Source organism: Pterocles gutturalis, unplaced genomic scaffold, assembly GCF_000699245.1.
Source record: "Pterocles gutturalis isolate BGI_N339 unplaced genomic scaffold, ASM69924v1 scaffold9049, whole genome shotgun sequence".
NCBI classification, from domain to species: Eukaryota; Metazoa; Chordata; class Aves; order Pterocliformes; family Pteroclidae; genus Pterocles; species Pterocles gutturalis.
The window spans coordinates 16,179-36,583 of NW_010135678.1; the positions used below are offsets into that span (position 1 = coordinate 16,179).

General features: G+C 38.7%; 1 protein-coding gene across 1 annotated transcript in view; it reads right to left on the reverse strand.

Moving 5' to 3' along the window:
- Positions 1-20,405, reverse strand: part of PRKCZ (protein kinase C, zeta) — a 33,537-nt gene that overhangs the window by 10,687 nt on the left and 2,445 nt on the right. The window contains exons 3-8 of the mRNA XM_010081990.1: positions 19,071-19,160; positions 18,620-18,670; positions 6,050-6,135; positions 3,162-3,293; positions 1,892-1,973; positions 1,185-1,237 (exon numbers count right to left, since the gene is read on the reverse strand). Coding sequence (XP_010080292.1) covers positions 1,185-1,237; positions 1,892-1,973; positions 3,162-3,293; positions 6,050-6,135; positions 18,620-18,670; positions 19,071-19,160 — 494 coding nt within the window. The remainder of the gene's footprint in view (positions 1-1,184; positions 1,238-1,891; positions 1,974-3,161; positions 3,294-6,049; positions 6,136-18,619; positions 18,671-19,070; positions 19,161-20,405) is intronic.

A 20,405-nucleotide genomic window follows, 5' to 3' on the forward strand; every position in this document is an offset into this window, starting at 1 on the left:
CTCATACTACTGTACTTGTAGGCAGATCAGCATTCTGCTGAACTATGGAAAGTAAGTATATAAAGAGTCTTGATCTAGGATTGACTGCTATTAGAAGAGATTGCTCTGAGCTTAAAGATTCTAGTCAACAAAGCTCCCAGAATGCCACTTCCTCCGTAGGATACCTTAAATTATCTTAGCAAAGCTCAAAAGCAAGGTGGGAAAGTCAGCAGCATAATTCAGGACAGTTGAGCAAACAGCACCTATCAGACTTTAAACACAAAGACTAACCACAGCACAAATCAGCAATTCGAGACAGCAATTTAACTTCTCTAACGTTTTAAATGTAAACCCTTCCCTCTCTGAACTTGAGATAAAATCTAAACACACATAACCAAAAATAAAGCAGTCACCCAAGAGCAGGAACTACTCAAGTGTGAAATAATGGTAGTGACAAGTATTGTAGTGGAGGTAGAAGGAAAGAAAGGTGCAGGCTTGTTAAAAGCAGGATATCAAACTAACTGCTAGTGTTCTGCAGAGTGCATCCTATTTATTAAATATGCCAGAAGCATTTTAAAAAAGAAATGTCTTAAAGCCCTTTTGAATTAAAGTGTATTGGAATTTTTTTAACTGCTTTAAGGGAATAGCATTCTTGGTGTGCAGAGACTGCGTCAGACCATCTACAAAAGAGCTGAAAAAGAGTTTAAGTGTGTGTTATTCTATTTGTATTTCACAGGAGCCATCTATAAACTATTTGGTATTATTTATATGAAACATCTCAGAGAGCTGGATAGTTAATGTGTTATCAGACTGACCCAACTTTCATGATAGCCTGTAGAGGTAGCCTGAGGGTGATGAAGAGTGTACATCCATTAGAGAGAGCACACGAGAATGTCAAAGCCACCAGTGCTCGCAAGGACCAATAAAGTCAAACCCTCTGCTAAAACACTGTTGTTCCAACATGAAGGGGAGAAAAAAAAACCTCTCAGATCATGATTGGGCTAACAAGACCTGCATAAAGAAGTCTGAAAAAAAAACCAAGAATGCTTAAAAATAAAAGAATAAATCAATTTTCAGAACAAAAACCCAGACTTCTTTATTTAAAAGGTAGCAGAAAAAATAGAACAAATTATCAGCTATTTTTAAAGAAGTTGTATGATTAAGAGTGTGTAAACATGAATTACAAAGATATTTTTAAAACATACCTCAGAATCATCTTTAATGTTGTCATGTTTCCAGTTTGAAGGAATGTAGGGAACTGGAAAAGAAACCAAACAAGTAGTGTAGTTATTAAGGCCTTCATTAAAAGTAATTTTAAAAATTGATAAATGGAAAAGATGGTTTAGCCACTTAGGGTCAGCAATTTGTTTTAAATATCACAGGATAATTGATCAAATTTTTCCATCTTATGTTTGTACTCCTGACAGCAGATCCTAAGGGTCCTGCAGAAACAACCAACTCCGAGCCAGTACGAAATTCATCAATGAGCCTTTGAGCTCGTAACAGTATCTGACAGAGGCCAAAGTCATTTTGGAGAACAGGTTTGACAATTGGGCTCCTAAAACAAGACAGGTTAAACTATCCAAAACGTTCACCCAGAAAGAGTACACCAAATCACACAAAGTTGTTTTAAAAACTAAATCTATTTTTTCCAATTGCTCTGTGTTTAACTTGGCATTCTGGAATGCTTTCAGAGCATATGAATTTAGGATGAAACCAAACGAGATTATATGCTTCAGTAGTGCATTTTCTGTAATTGAGTCCCTAGTGAGCATTTAGTCCATGGGACTAACCTAGAGCTAATCAAGAGCAAACTTTAAAAAAAACCAACCAAACAGGTAGAGTAGAAACTGGACCTCCAAATGGGGAAACACATGAATTGCATTTTAACAAAAAAAGTACTCATACTCACTTCCATCAGTTTCTTCTGCTTTGAGGTCAGCTTCATCATTTTTATCATCTAAGCGAGGTTCCTGGGAAGGCATGACCGAATCCTTGCAAAACACATAAGTTACATAGGAAAACATGTCAGTTTATGCAGTGCCTTTTAAGTGAGTATGTCTTGCCACATCACTACAATGCAATGAGAACCTTACATTTTTGTCTTCCAGAACGAAAGCTGGATTTTGTAGAAAGTATTTCAGAATATTAACATTTCGTAATGCGTTATAAAACCAGCCTACCAAAACCCTAAATGCTGCGTCAACCGTCCTCTGCAACTACAACAGATGTCTAGCTGTCTTCTAAAAGTAAGAGCAGCATATTTTATCGTAAAGGTCAAACTTTTATTCTATTTCAGACTTCTGAGTATGTTTCACATGGAACTGCAACAAAGTGCTTACACTTCAGCATGATGTTACACACTCAATTTACAGCACTGGCATATTCCTTTCCTATTTAAAAACCATGAATTGTTACTCATTATGCAAGGGCATTGCATAAATCAGTAAAGATTACGATGCCAAACAGTTTTACAGTACATTTGGACCCTGGTCTCATTCACAACTCATCGGGAGACATGTAGGACTATTCTAGTAGGTACAGCAGCAGGCAGAAATAAATTGGCAAAGAACCTATTGTATTTGTCAACACAAGTCCTAAGAAATACCCATAAAGTATGCACGGCCAGGGAGATAGATCCTGGTTATCGTCTGCGGGGAGTATGGGGAAGGGCCAGAATTCAGGCATACAGATTAATGTTTAAAGCCCAAGAACTACACTAGAGTTGCCACTGGAATTTAGAGGGGAACGGAGAGGATGAGAGCAGTACTGGAGAAATCGAGGTGGCAAGAACAAGAAAGCAACACACCCTTTTGCAAGCGGTAGTGAAAAAACCACACTGGTGTGTTAGCTCTTAAAACACTGCCATAGGCTAAAAGGAACCAAAGCTAAGGTTGCCAGTGACAGCTCTCTATCTGTAAAATTCAATGGACATACTGGAGAAGTCAAACTCAAGCTTGCTCACACTTAACCCATATCACAAGGTTTTCTTTTCTCACTTTGTCTCTACTGCTCACCATCCAAAGGCTCGTCCTCCGTAGACATTTCAGAAACTGAAAACCAAGTACCAAATATTACATATCTACAGCCACATACGGCATTTAATTACTTTGGATTCACACCTAGAAACACCAACACAGGCACAATGGAACATCTGGGCTTTACACAGAACGCAAACTTACCATATGCCTTTTGCAGGTCAGTGGAACAAGTATATGACAACGCTTATGGACCAACAACTTGCAGTTGATACACTTGTAGCCTTGCCTTCCGAGACCCCATATCCTTTCGCTGCACTGGCCACAGTACGCTCTCTAAAAGCCAGAACGCAGATTATCAATTATCCATTCCTTTCTGTAGGTCAGTAGTTATCTAGCAGCAAGAATCCACCCTACAAAAATCCATTCTAGTCACCTCCTAATAAAAATAATTAGGTGAATTATAATAAGGGGAATAAGAATTCTTTCAGAATATCTGGGGTTTCCCTAATAACTGAAAGCTACATTTCATACTTAGAAGTCAGCTAAACGCAATCATTTTCTAATGAATGTTAAGAAAACAAATATCTCAAGCATATGGAACACATTACAGCCTAACGTTAGCACATCATTCTTAGAGAATAACTATGTTTTGAATTTCAGGTTCTGACATAGGTTACCCAAACAGAACTAACAGGAATTCGTACTACACAATTAGGCATAAAAAGCACCCAAACTGAATGCTTTCGAGAACACTGGCACAAACTGTTACAAAAGGCAAGTTCTGTCTCTGCACCTATACATTTCAACAGCGGTAGAACATCAGCAGAAACTTTGCATAATTAAAACTCTTCTATGAAGTCTGACGTAAAGCCTCGGTATGTTGCACTATTTAAGATCAAAAATACATGGACTGTTTTATACATGGAACAAAATGGCATCTGAATAAAATAAATTTAAATGGAGGACAAATTAAGAAGCCAGACATTCTACTCCTGACTTTAACAGGGTGGTTCTTCAAACAGTTTTTCCAGTGTATGTGTGCTGTGGTCATTTTATCCACTCTACTCAAGTGCCAAGTAGCAATCCAGGATCCTTACATGCCAAGAAGTCCTGTAGTCTCGGTTATCCCTTTGCACAGTGCACAAGTTGCCAACAGAAGACTTGCTCGTTATTCCTTATCTACAAGTTTTCTCCAGTAATTCCTGTAACAGGCTAAGACATTGCCTATCGTTCTGCACCTGCCCATGAAGCCCTGCACTCATCCCCCATTTCAGGCTTAGACAGAACTCTGCAACTGTCCCAAAGCCACAGAACAGTCAAAGTCTGTTCCTCCCAGCAAACGGCAAGTTATGGTGTGGTTATTCAGATCCTCAGACTAATGAATCACAGACTGTGTCCCGCCCAAAAGCGTTAAGCTACTAGAAATCCTTACCAGCAGTATTATAAAAGATAAAACCAGAAAAAAAATAAAAATTGATCCTTCTTTAATAAATATTTTCTGGTTTGCCCTTCTCATACTTTGAGAGTTGTAGGAAACAAAACTACATCCCATTTATCTGTACAGCCAGTCCTCTCTGATCTGGAGAAATCCAAACTGCATTGCCCAGGAAAAAAAAACCAAAAACCACACTGCCTAACAAGAGAGGAGGTGTTGGAGACCTATAGGCACTTCTTTCTAAACTCCTGGTCCATCAGACTTCTTCAGTATTCTTGTATAGGTTTCTCACACCTCTCCAAAATTCATACAAACACAGCAATAACAGGTTTAACCTTTACATCATGTCCAACAAGATTAAGGTTTAGAATCTTGCACGTGTTCATTTATCTGAATTATCTGAAAAAGTTTTAAAAGGTTACTTTGCAAAAAGGAATTAATTCATAAGGTAATACCCCAGTCTTAAAAATTCAGTCAACATTAACGTTTGGTATCTTATTTGGTAACACATGACCATAACTCATCCCCAGTTTATACATTTTCACATCACATTTTACAGCTCATGTCAACTTTATTACCAGCTGCAGTTGGATATGGTTTGTGTTGTGGCTTTATGAGTTCATTTATATACAGACAGTTATAACAAAGCAGTCTTGTTCAGGATTGTTGACAAATGGGCATGCTTACATATATATTCACTATTTGCCTAATTTCAATTAAAACATCATTATGTATAACATTATGGATTATTAATGTGGCAGGTATGCATTCCCAATGTCTCAAAGAAATGTGTTTTAACTATGCAGCAAATAAGCACAAAAAAGTATATTTCATAGAATCAATTTTAAAAATTGAGTTGGTACATCACATTATACAAACACGTTTTAATTCAGACATGTGACATATTTTTCACATATCTAGTGATGAGATACTGAGTTTTAAGGGTCCTTTCCTTCTTCCAATGCAGTTTTGGGGTGGGGAACATTAGGGAAAAAAAAGCTAATTTGATTTTTATAAATGTTACCACTGAATCCAGAAGTTAACTCACCTCACTGTACTCAGTTTTGTATGGAATTCCCAAAAGCATTTACCACATTTGTACGTATGCTGCAATACTTCGGCGTAATGGGATAAGTGAAGGAGGCGTCTCAGCCTTAAAGCTACATTCACTTATGTGGATTAAGGCTGATTCTTAACCATAGTTGTATTTTAGCTAAATAAACCAGATTTTCTTAATTAGATTCTGTAAAGCCTCAGATTCATCAGCTAACATCAAGAGCTCTTATCTTTAAGAATGGTAAGAAGTACTGAAGGTAAAAGATTATGCTAACAATCAAAATCACATACAGAGGGGAGGAGAAAAGCTGCTCTAAGTATGCATCAGTTTAAACAGCCACAAAACCAGGGTTTCTTTAGAGAGTTCCAAAATACATGCTTTCCACCAATCATATATTATTAACTCCATCTCAGATCCAAAGACTTTCAAGTTTTTCTGATTATCACCTGAATAGCACTGCATAGACTGAGAAGTAACATGAATAAGCATCTTGGTTTTCCTCTCTTTTCACCACTCAAATACAGAGAAAGCAGAGGCTGAGAAAACAATTACCACAGAACATTACCAAAACCCAACATTTTATGCAACAGTACTCACTCTGTTAAACCGTTTGGCTTGAAACAAATGCCCATTCACTCGGTACAGCTTCCTCCATCTTCTGGCTCCACGGCGGTAGATTGATTCTAAGGAAGAAATTAAAAAGGTGTAAAGCAGCAGCATCGTAGCACAGCAATACCAGACACAGTGTTAAGCAAGTTGGGACTTAAAACAATCTTGCTTTTCTAAATATCAACGCACAGCTATAAATCCCTGCTGATTTTTTTTTTTAAGGCAGCCGTAAATGACAGCTCCTGCAGGATGTGCTTTCACCACTGCCTCTCCCTTTTTGCTATCCCCGTCTTTTTCCTCACATGATCATAATCTCGTTACAGTTTCTTGGCTGCTTGCTGCTCAAGCTCAGGTGAGAGGCACAGACAACCGTTAAAGAAACAGCTTCCTCTACTGACATCATGATGCTGATCTCACCATGCTACCTTTACATGTAAACACACAAAGGATCTTTGGTGCTAATAATGCTTTAGATATTTAAAATCAAGGATAAGTCTTCAGTGTCACATTATTTGACCTCATTTTTATCTTGCCAAACATAACCAAAATATTTCTTCTCTTCGGGAAACAGTAAGTGCAGGTCTGCAATTATTTCACTGTCAAAAGATAATGCAAGTAGGAAATAGGCTTTGTTGAAAAATTATTCTAAATTAACATTGAGCAAGCCAAAACTACAGGCTACTGGCATACAATGTGTGAACACTGATTGTAATACTGGGACTGATTTTAGACTCTCTATTTTTGTCCTTCGAAAGCAAGGCACATAAAGTATTGAAGTTTCAGTGGCTCCACAAATTTACAGTGCCAAATCCACAAACATTCATCTGTGACTCTATTTGCATGTGCAAATGTTTACTTCACAAGCATTTGAAACAGCCATTGCACTATTAAAAATTGTTAACAATCTGGAAAAACAAACTTTTCCAAGGAGCTGAAAGACTGGACACCATAGAAGTGGCAACGACACAGTTACTAGAATAGAGGTGTATCACTTGGTGTGTTTAATGGACTCATACAGCTCTTCAAAATCTGTCAAATATCAACTTTAAAGCAAACAGCCCCCCCCGCTTTTCCTAAGCGCAAAGAAAATTTCAACAAGAACCTACCAAAACTGTTGCTAAGTTTTTGCCTAAAAATATGCTCAAACACAATCAATGAAAAACTGTTAAACTGTTCCACCGTTTGTAGGATGACTCTTCACCAAGAGAAAAAAACTTCACAAGGATTTTTTCCAAAAGAACTAATTGATTCATTTTCGACAAAGCACCATATGGAAGCAACCTAATGCATCTGTGTTCTGAACATGAGCTTATCACCGACATGAGGAATATTAAGGGAATGATAAGTTAACGAGCAGCTTGTGCTGATTAAGTCTGTAAATAAAGGAGCAAGTCACTTCCCTGATTAATGATAAATATTAAATCAAAGTCAGGATTTTATATCACATACTTGTGAGGCAACAGTCTAACAAAAACTGAACTTAATATAGCATAGCTTTAAAAAGTAGGAATCCCTACAGTTTACCACTACGACTGGCACTGATTCAGCGTAGGGTCCGAGGCAAATCAATTCCTATTCCCCATCTCTAGAAGGGGCCAAGGTAAAAAAAGAGAAAACAGCGATCATTGTAAGCCACACCTTTATATCACAAGTTCTATCTCATCAGTCAATATACAAACACCCGGAGGAAAGGTGTAACCGAGACCGAGCCAGACTGTTTTCAGTGGTGATGGGGACAGGGACAAGGGGCAGTGGGCACAAACAGAAACCTCGGAGGGTCCATCTGAACATCAGGGATCATTTCTGCACTGTGAGGGTGAACAGGAACAGGCTGCCCAGGGAGGCTGCAGAGACAGTCAAAAGCCCTCCGGACATGAGCCTGGACACCTTGCTCAGAATAACCTACAGAGCTGGACTAACGGGTATTCTACGTACCTAGTCATGAACTCACGAAAACATCACAGAATCAGAGTCCTCCCTAAAAATTCACTTGGGGATAATGGCAGATTATAAAAAGGAGCTTGGGTCTTTAATATCATTATTATTTTGAAGCATTATCAGCTTCAAAAATCCTAGAGTTCTACTAGATCAAATAAACCACCTTGAACAATAAACAGACTCCTAAAGTGGCAGTAAGTATGTATCTTGAAAGAAGAAACAACTTATTGTCAGTGTTCTGTGTGAACAAAGCTACCCCCACATTTCATATGGGCAAAAAGATTCTTCCAAACCTGAAACACAATGTTTTGTTATGTGTTTCTAGAACACTTAGAATAAAACAAGGATTATGTGATCCTTGATAACCAAGAACTAAACCAAGTTTTTACAGCCATGACTGATCCCAGCCACCTAGAAGGAAAGCCACCACAAAAGTGAGTATCTAATTACTGTTTAATGAAAAGGGATGCTTTTTCATTTATTTTACAGTACACATCAGTTAACTCATTAAGGACTTCAAGTTCGCTGCCTGCATGGAGGCTGAAGGAGATATCATACTCCTAATTAAACCAAGTAATCTTTTCTCTCTGATGGACAGTAAAGACAGGCCTTCACCAACCAAAAAAAAAAAATTTCTGTATGTCAATAAGTTTAGAGGAAAACTCAAAAGATATTTTAAGCTGCTAACACAGATAAGTTTTTATGGGGGAACACAAATATCTGTCCCAATTACAATGAATGTACTGAACTTCATCTACTTCCAAGAGTGGAAAATTGGAGGAAAAAAAGGGACTGTTTTTCAAGGTAAGAGTACAGGGGAAATAAAAATACTCAAACTGAATGCCTGAAACAAAATTAACCAGCTGCCTCTAAATAAAAAGCAGTGTGAAACAGCTCACTGTTGTGCAATTCTTCCCTCTGTTGTCAAGCTGTGCAACTGCATCACTAACAGTAATGCACAATGAACCTTGTAAATATATTTAATGCTGTTTTTTCAAAGACATCCCCTGAGGGTTTGGATTTTTCATCTTTTAGAAAGTATTGTGGAAAAAAACTTATGAGAGAAAATACACACCAAAAAAAAATTTAATTGTGGGTATAACCGGATGAACAATTTGTCTCTTGTTCAGTGTTTATTCCAGATTAACTCACCTACAGGAGATACTTCCCCAATTGAAATGGCCTCAGAACTTAGCAGAAAGCAGGTGAACCTTGCCTTTGAAAACGTAACTTGGTAAAGTAGGGAGAAACAGAAGGCGGCGTAATTATTTTTCAAATGACAACATACTTCCCCTGCACTGGAGAAGAGAAACAATTTAAAAGACTGGCCCAGCCTGCCCCCAAACCCAAAAATATTACTTTTCCATCTGAAAGTTTAGAAATGGTTGTGTTTTCCAGAACATGTAAGAGAATTCATCAGTTGTCTGAAGTGTGGTTTACACCAACAAATGCCAGTAAAACGGCCACAAAAATAATTTCCTCTGCATTGGGATTTACAAATGCAATTCCAAAGTCTGCTTTTACATGATCAAACTATCATGCAATCTTTCACTATCCTAAGCACAGAGATAATTTGCTTTTGCTGCAAATCGCTTCTCAGAGATTAATGCAACTTGTTTACAGGCCAATTACATTGTCTGCCAGCTGGACAGTATGAGAAAACCCAGTTTTTGTTTTGTTCTTTTAATGTTTTGCTGAGCAGACAAGCGAGCATTCTTTCAAAATGACAAGTAGGTAATTGACACTGGTATTTCAGACAGGATCTGAATTAGATAGGAAGATATAAAATAATTCCATATATTGGGAAAGTAAATTCTAAAGAACTTGGACAGTATGTTGTTTCACATATCTGTTACTTAATATATCTCAAATAGTTAAATTGAAACAATAACACTACTTTCTGCAGCAGGTAACAGAACACACTGTATGGTATGCTCTTAGTCCTTTTTATTATGAGTAAGCTGCTATGTACAGTTGCCATCCCTTTTCAGAAGTTAGAAGAGAGACTATCCTCAACAATACATCGGTATTAAGTGCTTTCACCTCTTGCTGGTATTAAAATGGTCAGAAGATAGCACTTTATTTTTTTTAATTTAATTTAAATCTGATTAGCAGCCAGGGAATCATATCCCCATCCTTCCTTTCTTTTTCAAGAGACACTAAAATTAACTACAAAGTCAGATCAACCTCTATAAAAAAAAAAATCAAGCACAATTAAGATAGTAATAATGACAAAGGAAGCATACTACCTATAGCATCAGCAGAGAACCAACAAGGAAATACAACTGTATCTCGCAGAACTAACATCTACCCAGCAGTTACTGCAACACAGCTAGAACACCGCTTGAATATCCTACTCCCCACTGAGCGAGAAGGGGGTCAACTGCCTCCCACTTCAGGACTGCTAGGTGGAAAACTTGTTCTCCATACACGCTGAGTTCTCACCCACGATCTCTCGGTTGCTCATATTCACATCCTTCTGTTAAAATGGCTCTGTGCCACTGCAAGGTGATAAGTTGCATTACAAAGACAATGCCATCCAACAAAACCAGAGCTAACGTCCCATTTTGAAAAAGTCTCTGCTGCACTGGTGCTTTATGCCCCCTTCGATCAGTCACACCTGTTAGTGCCTTTTGCTCTCAGTCTCCAAGTTAAAAAGCTCATGTGAATGGCTATTAGAAAAATCAGGATTATTTTGTCATTAAAAATAATTATTGTGTTCAAAATACATGAGAAAATTAAGAAACAAAAGGGGTCTAAAAAAAAAAATTTTAAAAAATACAGGCTTTTGCTTGCAAACAAAAATAATCATACCTTAGAGTCACAGAAATACAAGAAATAAAACATTTAGACAATATGTAAATTGTCCTTAAAAGTCCCCTGTAGTTGTGATCAGAGGGACTCAAATGGAAAAATATTGTGGATGAGGCCTCAGAGATGCACCTCGCAGACACGCAGAGTGTAACACAACGAGCATCCTACCAGAATAACAAGCAAGACCGTTACTTTAGCTCTCAAACAAACAGGAGACATCCAAGGATTTGGCTTAATAGCTCTTAAGCAAAAGAAAATAATGAACTGACACTTTAAAAAGAGATAGCTAAACATTTAGTAGCAAACAATTTACAGAATTATTTCTTGACAATTGTAATGGAAATGTGGCACTCCAACAGTCATGGCAAACAAATACAGGAGATAAATTGTCATGTTTCCACCAAACAAAAAATGAGAGACTTAAAATATCTCCTAATAAGAGATAGCAAACCCCACATTTTTAATCAATCCAGATTGCCTTGATAGAGTACAAGAACAGCAATTGCTTTGGTCGGGCTGCCGAGCGCAGCACGCCCATGGCTAAAGCGGCCGTCTGCCTGGGCAACGCACAGGAACAACCACAGCCTGAACCTCATGAAAACCAAGCATCGCCTCCAGCACAGCAAGACTGCACAATTTCGCACATCTGTGTCCCAAGCAATGGTTTGTTTCTTTTCATTACACGCTGCCGTACATGTCCAAACAGCTGCACACACCTGCAATGTTAGCAGGAGGGATAAATCTGGGATTAAACTAGGATAAGAGCAGGATTCTCCCAAGTACCTGCTGGAGAAATCGTAGCAAGTTCAGGCGATCCCCCTACATCCATACAGAATTCTAGAACACCAGCTGTGAGGTCAAACACAGAACGTGAATTCTCTTTACTTCTGAGACTATCTATTAACTAAGAGCTATGTTAAGAATATGACTAAAACTAATCTCCAAGAGAGTCTCCCATTTCTGCTTTTACTCCTTCTAAGCTTCCTCATATGCTATACTTGTGAAACGTAGAAATGATGTATCTGTATAACATCAGCAGTAGTTTGCAGAGATATAAAGTATGGTTAAACATTACTTAGTGACAGTAGCCAAATCAAAAAGCCTGAATAGTTTCAGGAGTTACTCATCATACCTGTTATATTCCGGATTAAATGATTATACACCAATTCTAACAGGAAAGTGAGTAAGTCTTCCAGCTTAGTTAATTCTTTTATGTCACAAAGAACGGTTTCCCAAGAAAGCGACCTTCCATCCCAGAGCTTCTCATCCTTATGGGGTAAAAAAATTGCAGATAGTAGTCTTATGTACTTGTCCTTTCATCTGGTCTGTTCATGGAAAGCCACAGCGTTTAACATGCTAAAGAAAGCACGCTTAAATCTTTCGGAAGGGGGCTTTCAACTCACCCACAGAGGAAAGGAAGGTAATCATACCAGATGTGCAAAGTTTACACCCTGCTTCCCACCTAAACCCCTTTTGATTTCCATTGTGCTCTCCATTATCTGTGCGTAATACGAGATCTGCTGTGTAGTCATTGTGTGAGAGCTCTTCCTTCTCACACCTTTACAGTCAGACTAACACAGCTTGTCCTGCTGTTGTTAAAAACAGGGATTGCACCTTGAAATGAAGGGACCAGATCCAGTCCCAGCCCTATTGTTTCAGGCTCTACAGCATCCATCTTATTGCTACCTGCCTGAGGTTCTCCTTTCTTTGCAATCCCTCCAGGTAAGAACAGTTTTCATCTGAGCAGACAACCTAAAGAACAAGGAGTGCTGTGCCAGTGCCAGGGCATCTGTACCTGCTTTACTGAATAACGTGGTAGAGAACCTAAATTATTGGCAGTATATGATAGCATTATTATTATTATTAGAATGAACATGGTATTGTAAAAGTAAGGAGGACCATACAAAATCTTGAAGTTTCGCCTTCAAATAGTTGCTGCTTTCCTTTATGTATTTCTCCAGCTAATAATTCAAGGACAAGCACTTACAGATGCAGAAGAATTAGTAAAGGAACTTCAGAATTACACATTGGGTGCTTTCTAGTCAATATTGAGACTCTCAGTTTCTCATTTTCCCACTACCTTCCCCCCGTGGCTTAAGGACAGAACTGCACAGTCTGTTCAACACTTAACTCTTGCACTGACAGCGACTGCTCACTCCCCTGCCTCTTCCGAAAACCCCCCTTTCAGCACACCTGAAGTCAGCTGCTTTTTGCTTTTTCACTTTGGGAGGTTTATTTACCATCCAGATCTGTACTGACAGCAAGTCTTCAGGGGCTGACCAGCCGCCATCACTACTTGGTTGAAGGCTTCCCCATTTCCAATCAGCAGCACCTGAAATCTCTCACAAAACCCCGTTCCTCACACAGCAACTCAAAAATCCAAGAGACAAACACTGAAGAGCCCATTTATCTGCCCGGCAGGCCTCTGCTACTTCTGTGGCTCAGGTAAAGATTAAAAACCATAACTTGCAGAGAGCAGCTAGTTTTAACAAGTACTACACAGAATCCCAAGCATAATAATCTATAATTAACCTTGACCACATCGTTTAAGGGGTTACACACGAAATGGCTCTTCCAGGCTACTGAAACAGACCCAAAGGTGTAACCGGTTCGCAGGCGTCCTAATCCCAACAAATAACACAAAGCTTCATCACCTTCTTGCCAATTTACTGACCCCAAATGCCTGCACGTCAGAAGGGGATTTACCAGCTTATGAGAAGGACATAGATGGGAAGAACGAGCGATAACATGGGGGGATGGAGCTAGACATTGCATTCGAGAGAAGTTTTCTAGAAGCAGGTGACATCTTCCCTGCACGATTGTACTCCATTCTGAGCAATAGCTAAGAGAGGGGGTGGGGACTAAATATAAAAAAGAGAACACAAGCTGTTTGTTATGACACCTTAAAAACTGGCTCAAGTATTCCTTATTCCATTGTATTTTTAGTTTATTGTTTACAAATCCATATACCAACACCTGCTAAGACATCCAGAATCTTAAGGTAAGGGAAGATACCAAACCCCACACTCAGCTGTGTGCTTTATCCTTTCACACCTCCGTTATCAACAGGGAGGAGGCCTAGCTCTTTATTCCTCATTGGATGTTTCATAGCTAAGAAAAATGTTGACATTCTTTTAGAATTAAAAACATTAAATTATTATAAGCAAAATAGACCTTTAACTACAATTCTGCTTTCAGTAACTTACACTGTCCCGTAATCTCTATGTATATTTTTAAGATATGCCATGTATTAGAAAAACGTGGTTCACAGTTAAGAAGGCAGAGGAAGAGATTTCAGGTATTCCTGAGAAACTATGACACAGCTATTTTCAATTCCTAAGCAACAATATACCTTACATTAAAACCAGTACAATCTTCCCCCTCTGTCAGTTGAATTACTGAAAACCAGGAGAGGGTTACTAGCAGTTTCAAAATTGCCTAATTATCCAGTGCAATCCAATCTATGTCTTCAGAACAGTCTCTATGGTTGCAATAGTTCCCTTCTTCATTGGGGGATGAAATTGGTTCACGTGCTCTGAATAACCTAATCGCTGCTGCCAATACAGTAACAAATGAAGGGAAAAACCTGCCTTATGAGCTACACAAATATTTACAGGCCACACTACTGTAGCTAGAAACCTTTTAGAGTTATTTCATAAAATCAGGCAGAACATAAAGAAAAACCAAATATCTATACCTAAGATAAAATGTCTCACAACAATAATTAGGTTAGTACGATACCTTCACTCAACCCTATGATGAAATTTCCAAGAAAGATGGCTTGGGAGGAATGAATTCTAAAGACCTAATGCTAAAATACTGAGCAGATAAACAAAGAGCATAAGAGACATTCACAACACAGTGTAATCATCACCAAAAAGGCAGCAAAACCAGCCAGAAATATCAGACAATTAAAACATTAGTCTACTCTCATACTAATGCCGTAAGTAGTCATACATTAAAAACGTATTCATTCTCTTTTGTGAAATCGAAGGTTTCCTAGGCTGCATTCCTCTATTTAATGAAGCCAATAGCAAAACAACCCTAAAATTTGTCAGCACTAGCTACCCAAATCCAAGATGAATTTTAACATTAAATACACATTTGTTCAGATGTAAAGATGCTGAAGTGTACTAGCACAGTTTATCCCGACGATATTAGAAACCAAGTAAATCTTGACTCAAAACAATTATTTCACAATTTAAAAACATCCATCTAAGATGATCCCACTAAACACAATTCAACAAAAAGGCCTTAGAAAAATGATGCTTCTAAATCATTAATATCTACATCAGCAATATGATAGTAAACAGGCCCTGAACACATACCATCAGGGTTTTTTGGATACATTTCTTTCATTAATCTCCCTTAGCAGCAGCAGCAGCATCACTCACTCTTCTGTTCTTTTCCTCCTAAAATACATTCCCCAAGAGTCCTTTCAATGCAATTTTATCAGCATTTCCGAGAGGTCTCTCAGCCACATCCCTACGCACAAGAGGCAGCAGAAAAAATGCATTTGTAACAATCTATGGCTGCAAAGGAGGGTGGCAGGCAAAGCAACTGTCTCATAACCAAAACGCTGAGTTCTATTATCTAGTGCACCACACGTACGCACATACTGCATCAACAGCCTCAACCCCTAACAGCAATCGCAGCGATGATACATCAAATCCACAGAAAAAACATGCATTACTCACTGGGTTTTATTCTTTAGCTTCTTCAGCATGTAATTCTTTATGCTTTACAACGTAGCAGGCATGAAACGAAACATTTTCCCTTTATTCCACTGATGCCGCTGTTTGAATACCATTAGACACCAAGGACAATAGGCAGGATCAGCTCGAACATTAAGAGCAAATATTTAATGGAAGACTGGTCACCCCCGTCTCTCCCTTTCACATCTCTGCCTCATGCATCCAGGCACGGGTGGTACTGGCTCCCTTGAGAGGCTGTAGCTCGCAGCTGAGGCACAAACTAAAACATGGCATGGATGTCAAGGAGCTGATGTCACAAAAACAAGTATTTCTCTGATAAAAGCAGCAATTCCATTAGGGAAGTCCTAACAAATCGATAGGAACTGTTCAGCTGAACACAGTTATACAATGCACTGCCGCACCAAGGGCGATACATCAGATCAAGATCTGTCAGTGCAAATAAGCAGAGACCGTAATAATTAAGCTATAAAGCTGCCAATCAGACACCACGCTTTGTACCGGGGTGGCAGGAGGGCTGTCCCTTATAAGCATATACACCTAAACATCTCAGAAACAAGCCTGTTTAATATAAACCCCAAAAGAATATTAATTCCAAAGCTAATCTACTAAAAAATAACAAGTATTTTTAAATACAAAAGACTGGCCTAAAAGTCTGCCATCTTTATCAGGAGAGACTGTGATAAAGTGTCCAAGGCTCCAGTCCAGCAGATGCTAGAAACACCCGAGAGAGGTCACGGGAAGAGATGGAAGATGTTTTGGAAATCCTGCCACCTCACCCATGTAGCAGCACTGCCACTGCAGGCTGTGGGACAGGGTAACTCCCGCTGAAGGTAAAAGGTATGTTTCTACACCGGCAGCCATACACTTATAGTGGGAGCTGGGTCTGGTGTAAAAAAACCCAAAAGTGCAAAATCTCAGGAGCAAAAGGAATACAGAGACAACACAAGTTCAGCTGCTGGAGACTGTACAAACTCTACCTTGCAGACAGCATCACACCAACAGAAGGAGGTAGGTGCTATCAAGCACGAAAAGAACTTTCTCAAGGCAAGCAAATAGAATTGAAACATCATCCACACTGTTTATTCCATTAATTAATTATATGCATTTATTTCAAGCTTTGCTGGCTGGCACAACCTCAAAACTGCATCAATTTCACAAAGGTCCAGGACAGACAGCAGCAATACTATTGGATTCAGTAGGTATTTCTGCACCCTTCTTCCAAAGTGTTCCTGTTCTGAAGGAACCAGAAAGAAAAACCGACAACTGCACAGAAATTCACTGTAGAATATTTGCAATACAGAAGATCACACACTCTTAGAAATAGTCGCTCCGTGGCCTAAGATGAACAAATCTGAGCAATATATTGCAAATGAAGTTATTTGGCAATCAAATGGTTTTGTTCAATAATTCCATTTCAGATTGTTTGCAGTTCTGGAACAAACCAGAAGTCCACACTCAGACTGCTAATTTCAGAAGTCTATTGTGGACAGAGCAACTAGTTAACTGTTTGTCTGGAAATAACTTGAGGCAAACCCATAAGCTCTTTTACAGTGTAAACATGATGCTTCAGAAAGGAGTACACACGTAATATTCTAATTTTTTAAAATATTTCTTACGAACAAAACTATTGTGATAAAGCCACATAAAAATTGTTCAGAAAATTCTCAGTGTATTTCAAAGGACAATATTTTAGTCCTGTCAAAACAGTCCTTGAAATAAACTACACCACCAATATCAATAACATTTCCATGGAGGCTAAGCGCAATGCAGATGTTTGTTGTATGCCTTTAACTAACAAGCAATTCATGCTAAATTAGCACCAATTTAATAGGTCTGTTGTAAAACCATCTGAGAGCAGCTACAGCCAGGCCCCATGGATGCAAAGAGGCAACATGCACTGAATGCAGTGCATTGCAGGAACCTGACCACAGGTCACTTACCAAGCACATCCCACTAAATAGGTTTTTTAAACATCCAAGTATGATTCAACGTGACCTGTAAAACCAGGTAGGTAGAAATACCCTGCAGACAGAATAACCAGGTCATCTGAGCCACACTCAGCTCTGTGCTTCCATGGTTCATCTCACGGGTAGAGAAAACTAAAACATCTAACCAATTAACACAGAAACTTTTGTACTAAAATATCTACACTTTTAATGAGATCATTAAGTTGCAGTGAACTTTATTACACCACATTTTTTGCACAGATACCTCTTTCAGCACCAGCCTTTTCTCTCCTCCAGTTAGCTTACCTTTCTTGACAGTATTTCACATTAACTTGTGAAAACACCAAGCAAACAAGTAAACTAGTCTGGGTTGGTACAACACGAGTATTTCCTCCTTCCCTCTTTAAACAGCACATGAGCTCACTCCCTACTGTTTTCATCCAGTAAGTTAGAAAAAAAATTAGGTTTCAGCATGTTGTGAAATAGCCCTGAACACTGTAGCGATGCCAGACTTGGTTATTCCATTCTTAGTTGGAGAATTGAGGCAGGAGGCACCCCAAAGTCAGAAATTTAAATAAAATCAACCATTCTGTCTTCATTGACAAACAGCTGTTTCACAAGACACAGTGTGAAGACTTATGATGGAGTATTTATGCCAAAGGTAAATGTGAGTGTTAAATGTGCCCTGGTAGAACATCACAAGCATTCTAAGGCTAATTAATCCCCAAATTCATCACCTTCTCTTTTACTGTAATTCACACAGAAGTCAAAGACACACAAGACATTGAACTACTTACTCAAATATCCTGAAACATCACTACCAAAATAAGATTTGGGAAAAGTAACAAGATAAAGGGAAAACCAAAGCTTTTACTGTTACTAACAATATTTTCTGTAGATACAGAGGTTCAATTTTTGCTTGCCGATGCAAACCTGACACCTTTCCAGAGAGGAGATTCAGTTTAGGACAGTGTTGATTTATACAGTTTCTCTGTTGATAAAATATCAATATTCTACATTCTATTGAGAAACCACAAAACAGATACGTATGTGTGTAACACTAGCTTATAAAAATCTTTCAATATACTTCTTTCCATGTGACTGAAAAAAATTAAGCTGAAACTTGATAACATTTTAGTACTTACTGTCTTCTCCTGGGCAAGGCATGCCGGGTTTCTCCGGAATACTTGGGAAAACTAAAACAAAAACATTAGATTTTTAAGTGAAAGGATTCTCAGTACAGCTTTTTCCTTGATTCTTGAATATATTTACACAAAGACAGTTTCTGGAAGCCTTTAAATAATTCTGCATGAGAAATGACAGAACCAAAATTTGGTTCCCTACTGGCAAGACCTTATACTTGCCTACAGCATTAACAAACCCGTGCAGTTTAGAACCTGAAGCCCTCTCAAAGCCTACTGTATAGCTTCAGCTTTGGGCTCCACACCCAGGAGAGCGCTTCCTTCTCAACATCAAACTACAGGGCACCAGCTCCATGTTATTTGACAGGCAAAGGAGTTGTTCCAAACTCACGTTTAAGAAGCTGTTAGTACTATCTACAAATGCATACAGGTTCTGGAGCTGGGTGATACTTGCCATGAATTATCAGCCCTTCGCCTCTGTTCTGACAATACAAACGGAAGGCTTCTTCCAGTTCCATCTGAGAAGAGATGGTACATGGGTCACCTACAAAAGAAAAAAGCAATACAGAGGCAAATTGATGACTGAAGAATTAAGTGGAGAATTTCAGTTAGTCAGTAAGAAACGTAAGCTGGCATTTTGATCAAAGACTAAATATATCAACACATCCTTTTTCCTTCTAATTTGATCAAAACTGAGTAGATAGAACTGTATGATGTTGGTTTACAAGGGGACAACAAAATACAGAAGTGAACAGCTATGCTTAAAGATCTTAACACATGGCAGAAAAAACAGTTAAAGGAATCAAGTCTTAAAATCCTCCAGCTGAAAACTCCTGAGGTTTTCTTCTTTCCTACAATTTTCTTCCTTTGATTAGCAGTCATGCAGCTCAAATAGCTAACTAAGTATGTGCAACACAATTATTCTCCATACACTGCTGATCAAGTGGTTTTTTATTAGACTGCCATGAAATTGAGGGTTAGGAAACTGAAGTTAGTACAGCTGCCTCTGACTTTCTTGGTAATCAGAAGATAAAGAGTACAATTTAAAAATAACTGATACTCTCCTTGGTATCTTAAAAGGACTGAATCTTCTTTGACTGCAGGCTACCTCCTTCCTCAATCATTACTTTGACATCGCATTCACCCACCAAACGACACCACTCAGCTAAGAGAGCAGTACAGGCTACTACAAAGAAACAAGCCACATAATTACAAATGTTAGCTAAACTGATGAATATTTTTTCATCTTCCTGCATTTTGTTCTAGTTCTGCTGCAGACCACGGCTTTGGCAAGGTCCAACAGGAAAATAACCAAGTACCTGTGCAGTCGTATAAGCACACGGTAATGTTCTCAACCTACAAGGTCAAGAGTTCTGCTCATCATGAGTTACAGATGCACTACATTCCTGTTACATCAGAAGCAGACACGTAAGCAAAAAAAGTACCAAAGACACTCAGTGTCAAGCATCCCCATTTCACCGCTGCTCACAACAACCAGAAGGTTCTAACTTAGGGCTGCGGAGAACTGCTACAGGAGAAAGAAATACACAAACCCATCTCACATCACGCTGGTATTTCACAGCCTACAGAAAGGGTAAAGAAAAGTTTCTTCTACAGAAGTGAATGCAAACACTATTGCAATCAACTTGGATTTTTTGAGGTTCAAGCTCCCTGCTTCATAAGACAGGGTCATGCACCCTGGTATTTAGAAATGAGGAGTAACTCCACAATATGTAACTTGCTTATACAAGTTTCCTCAACGCCTCTTCTCTGTACCACAAAGAACGAT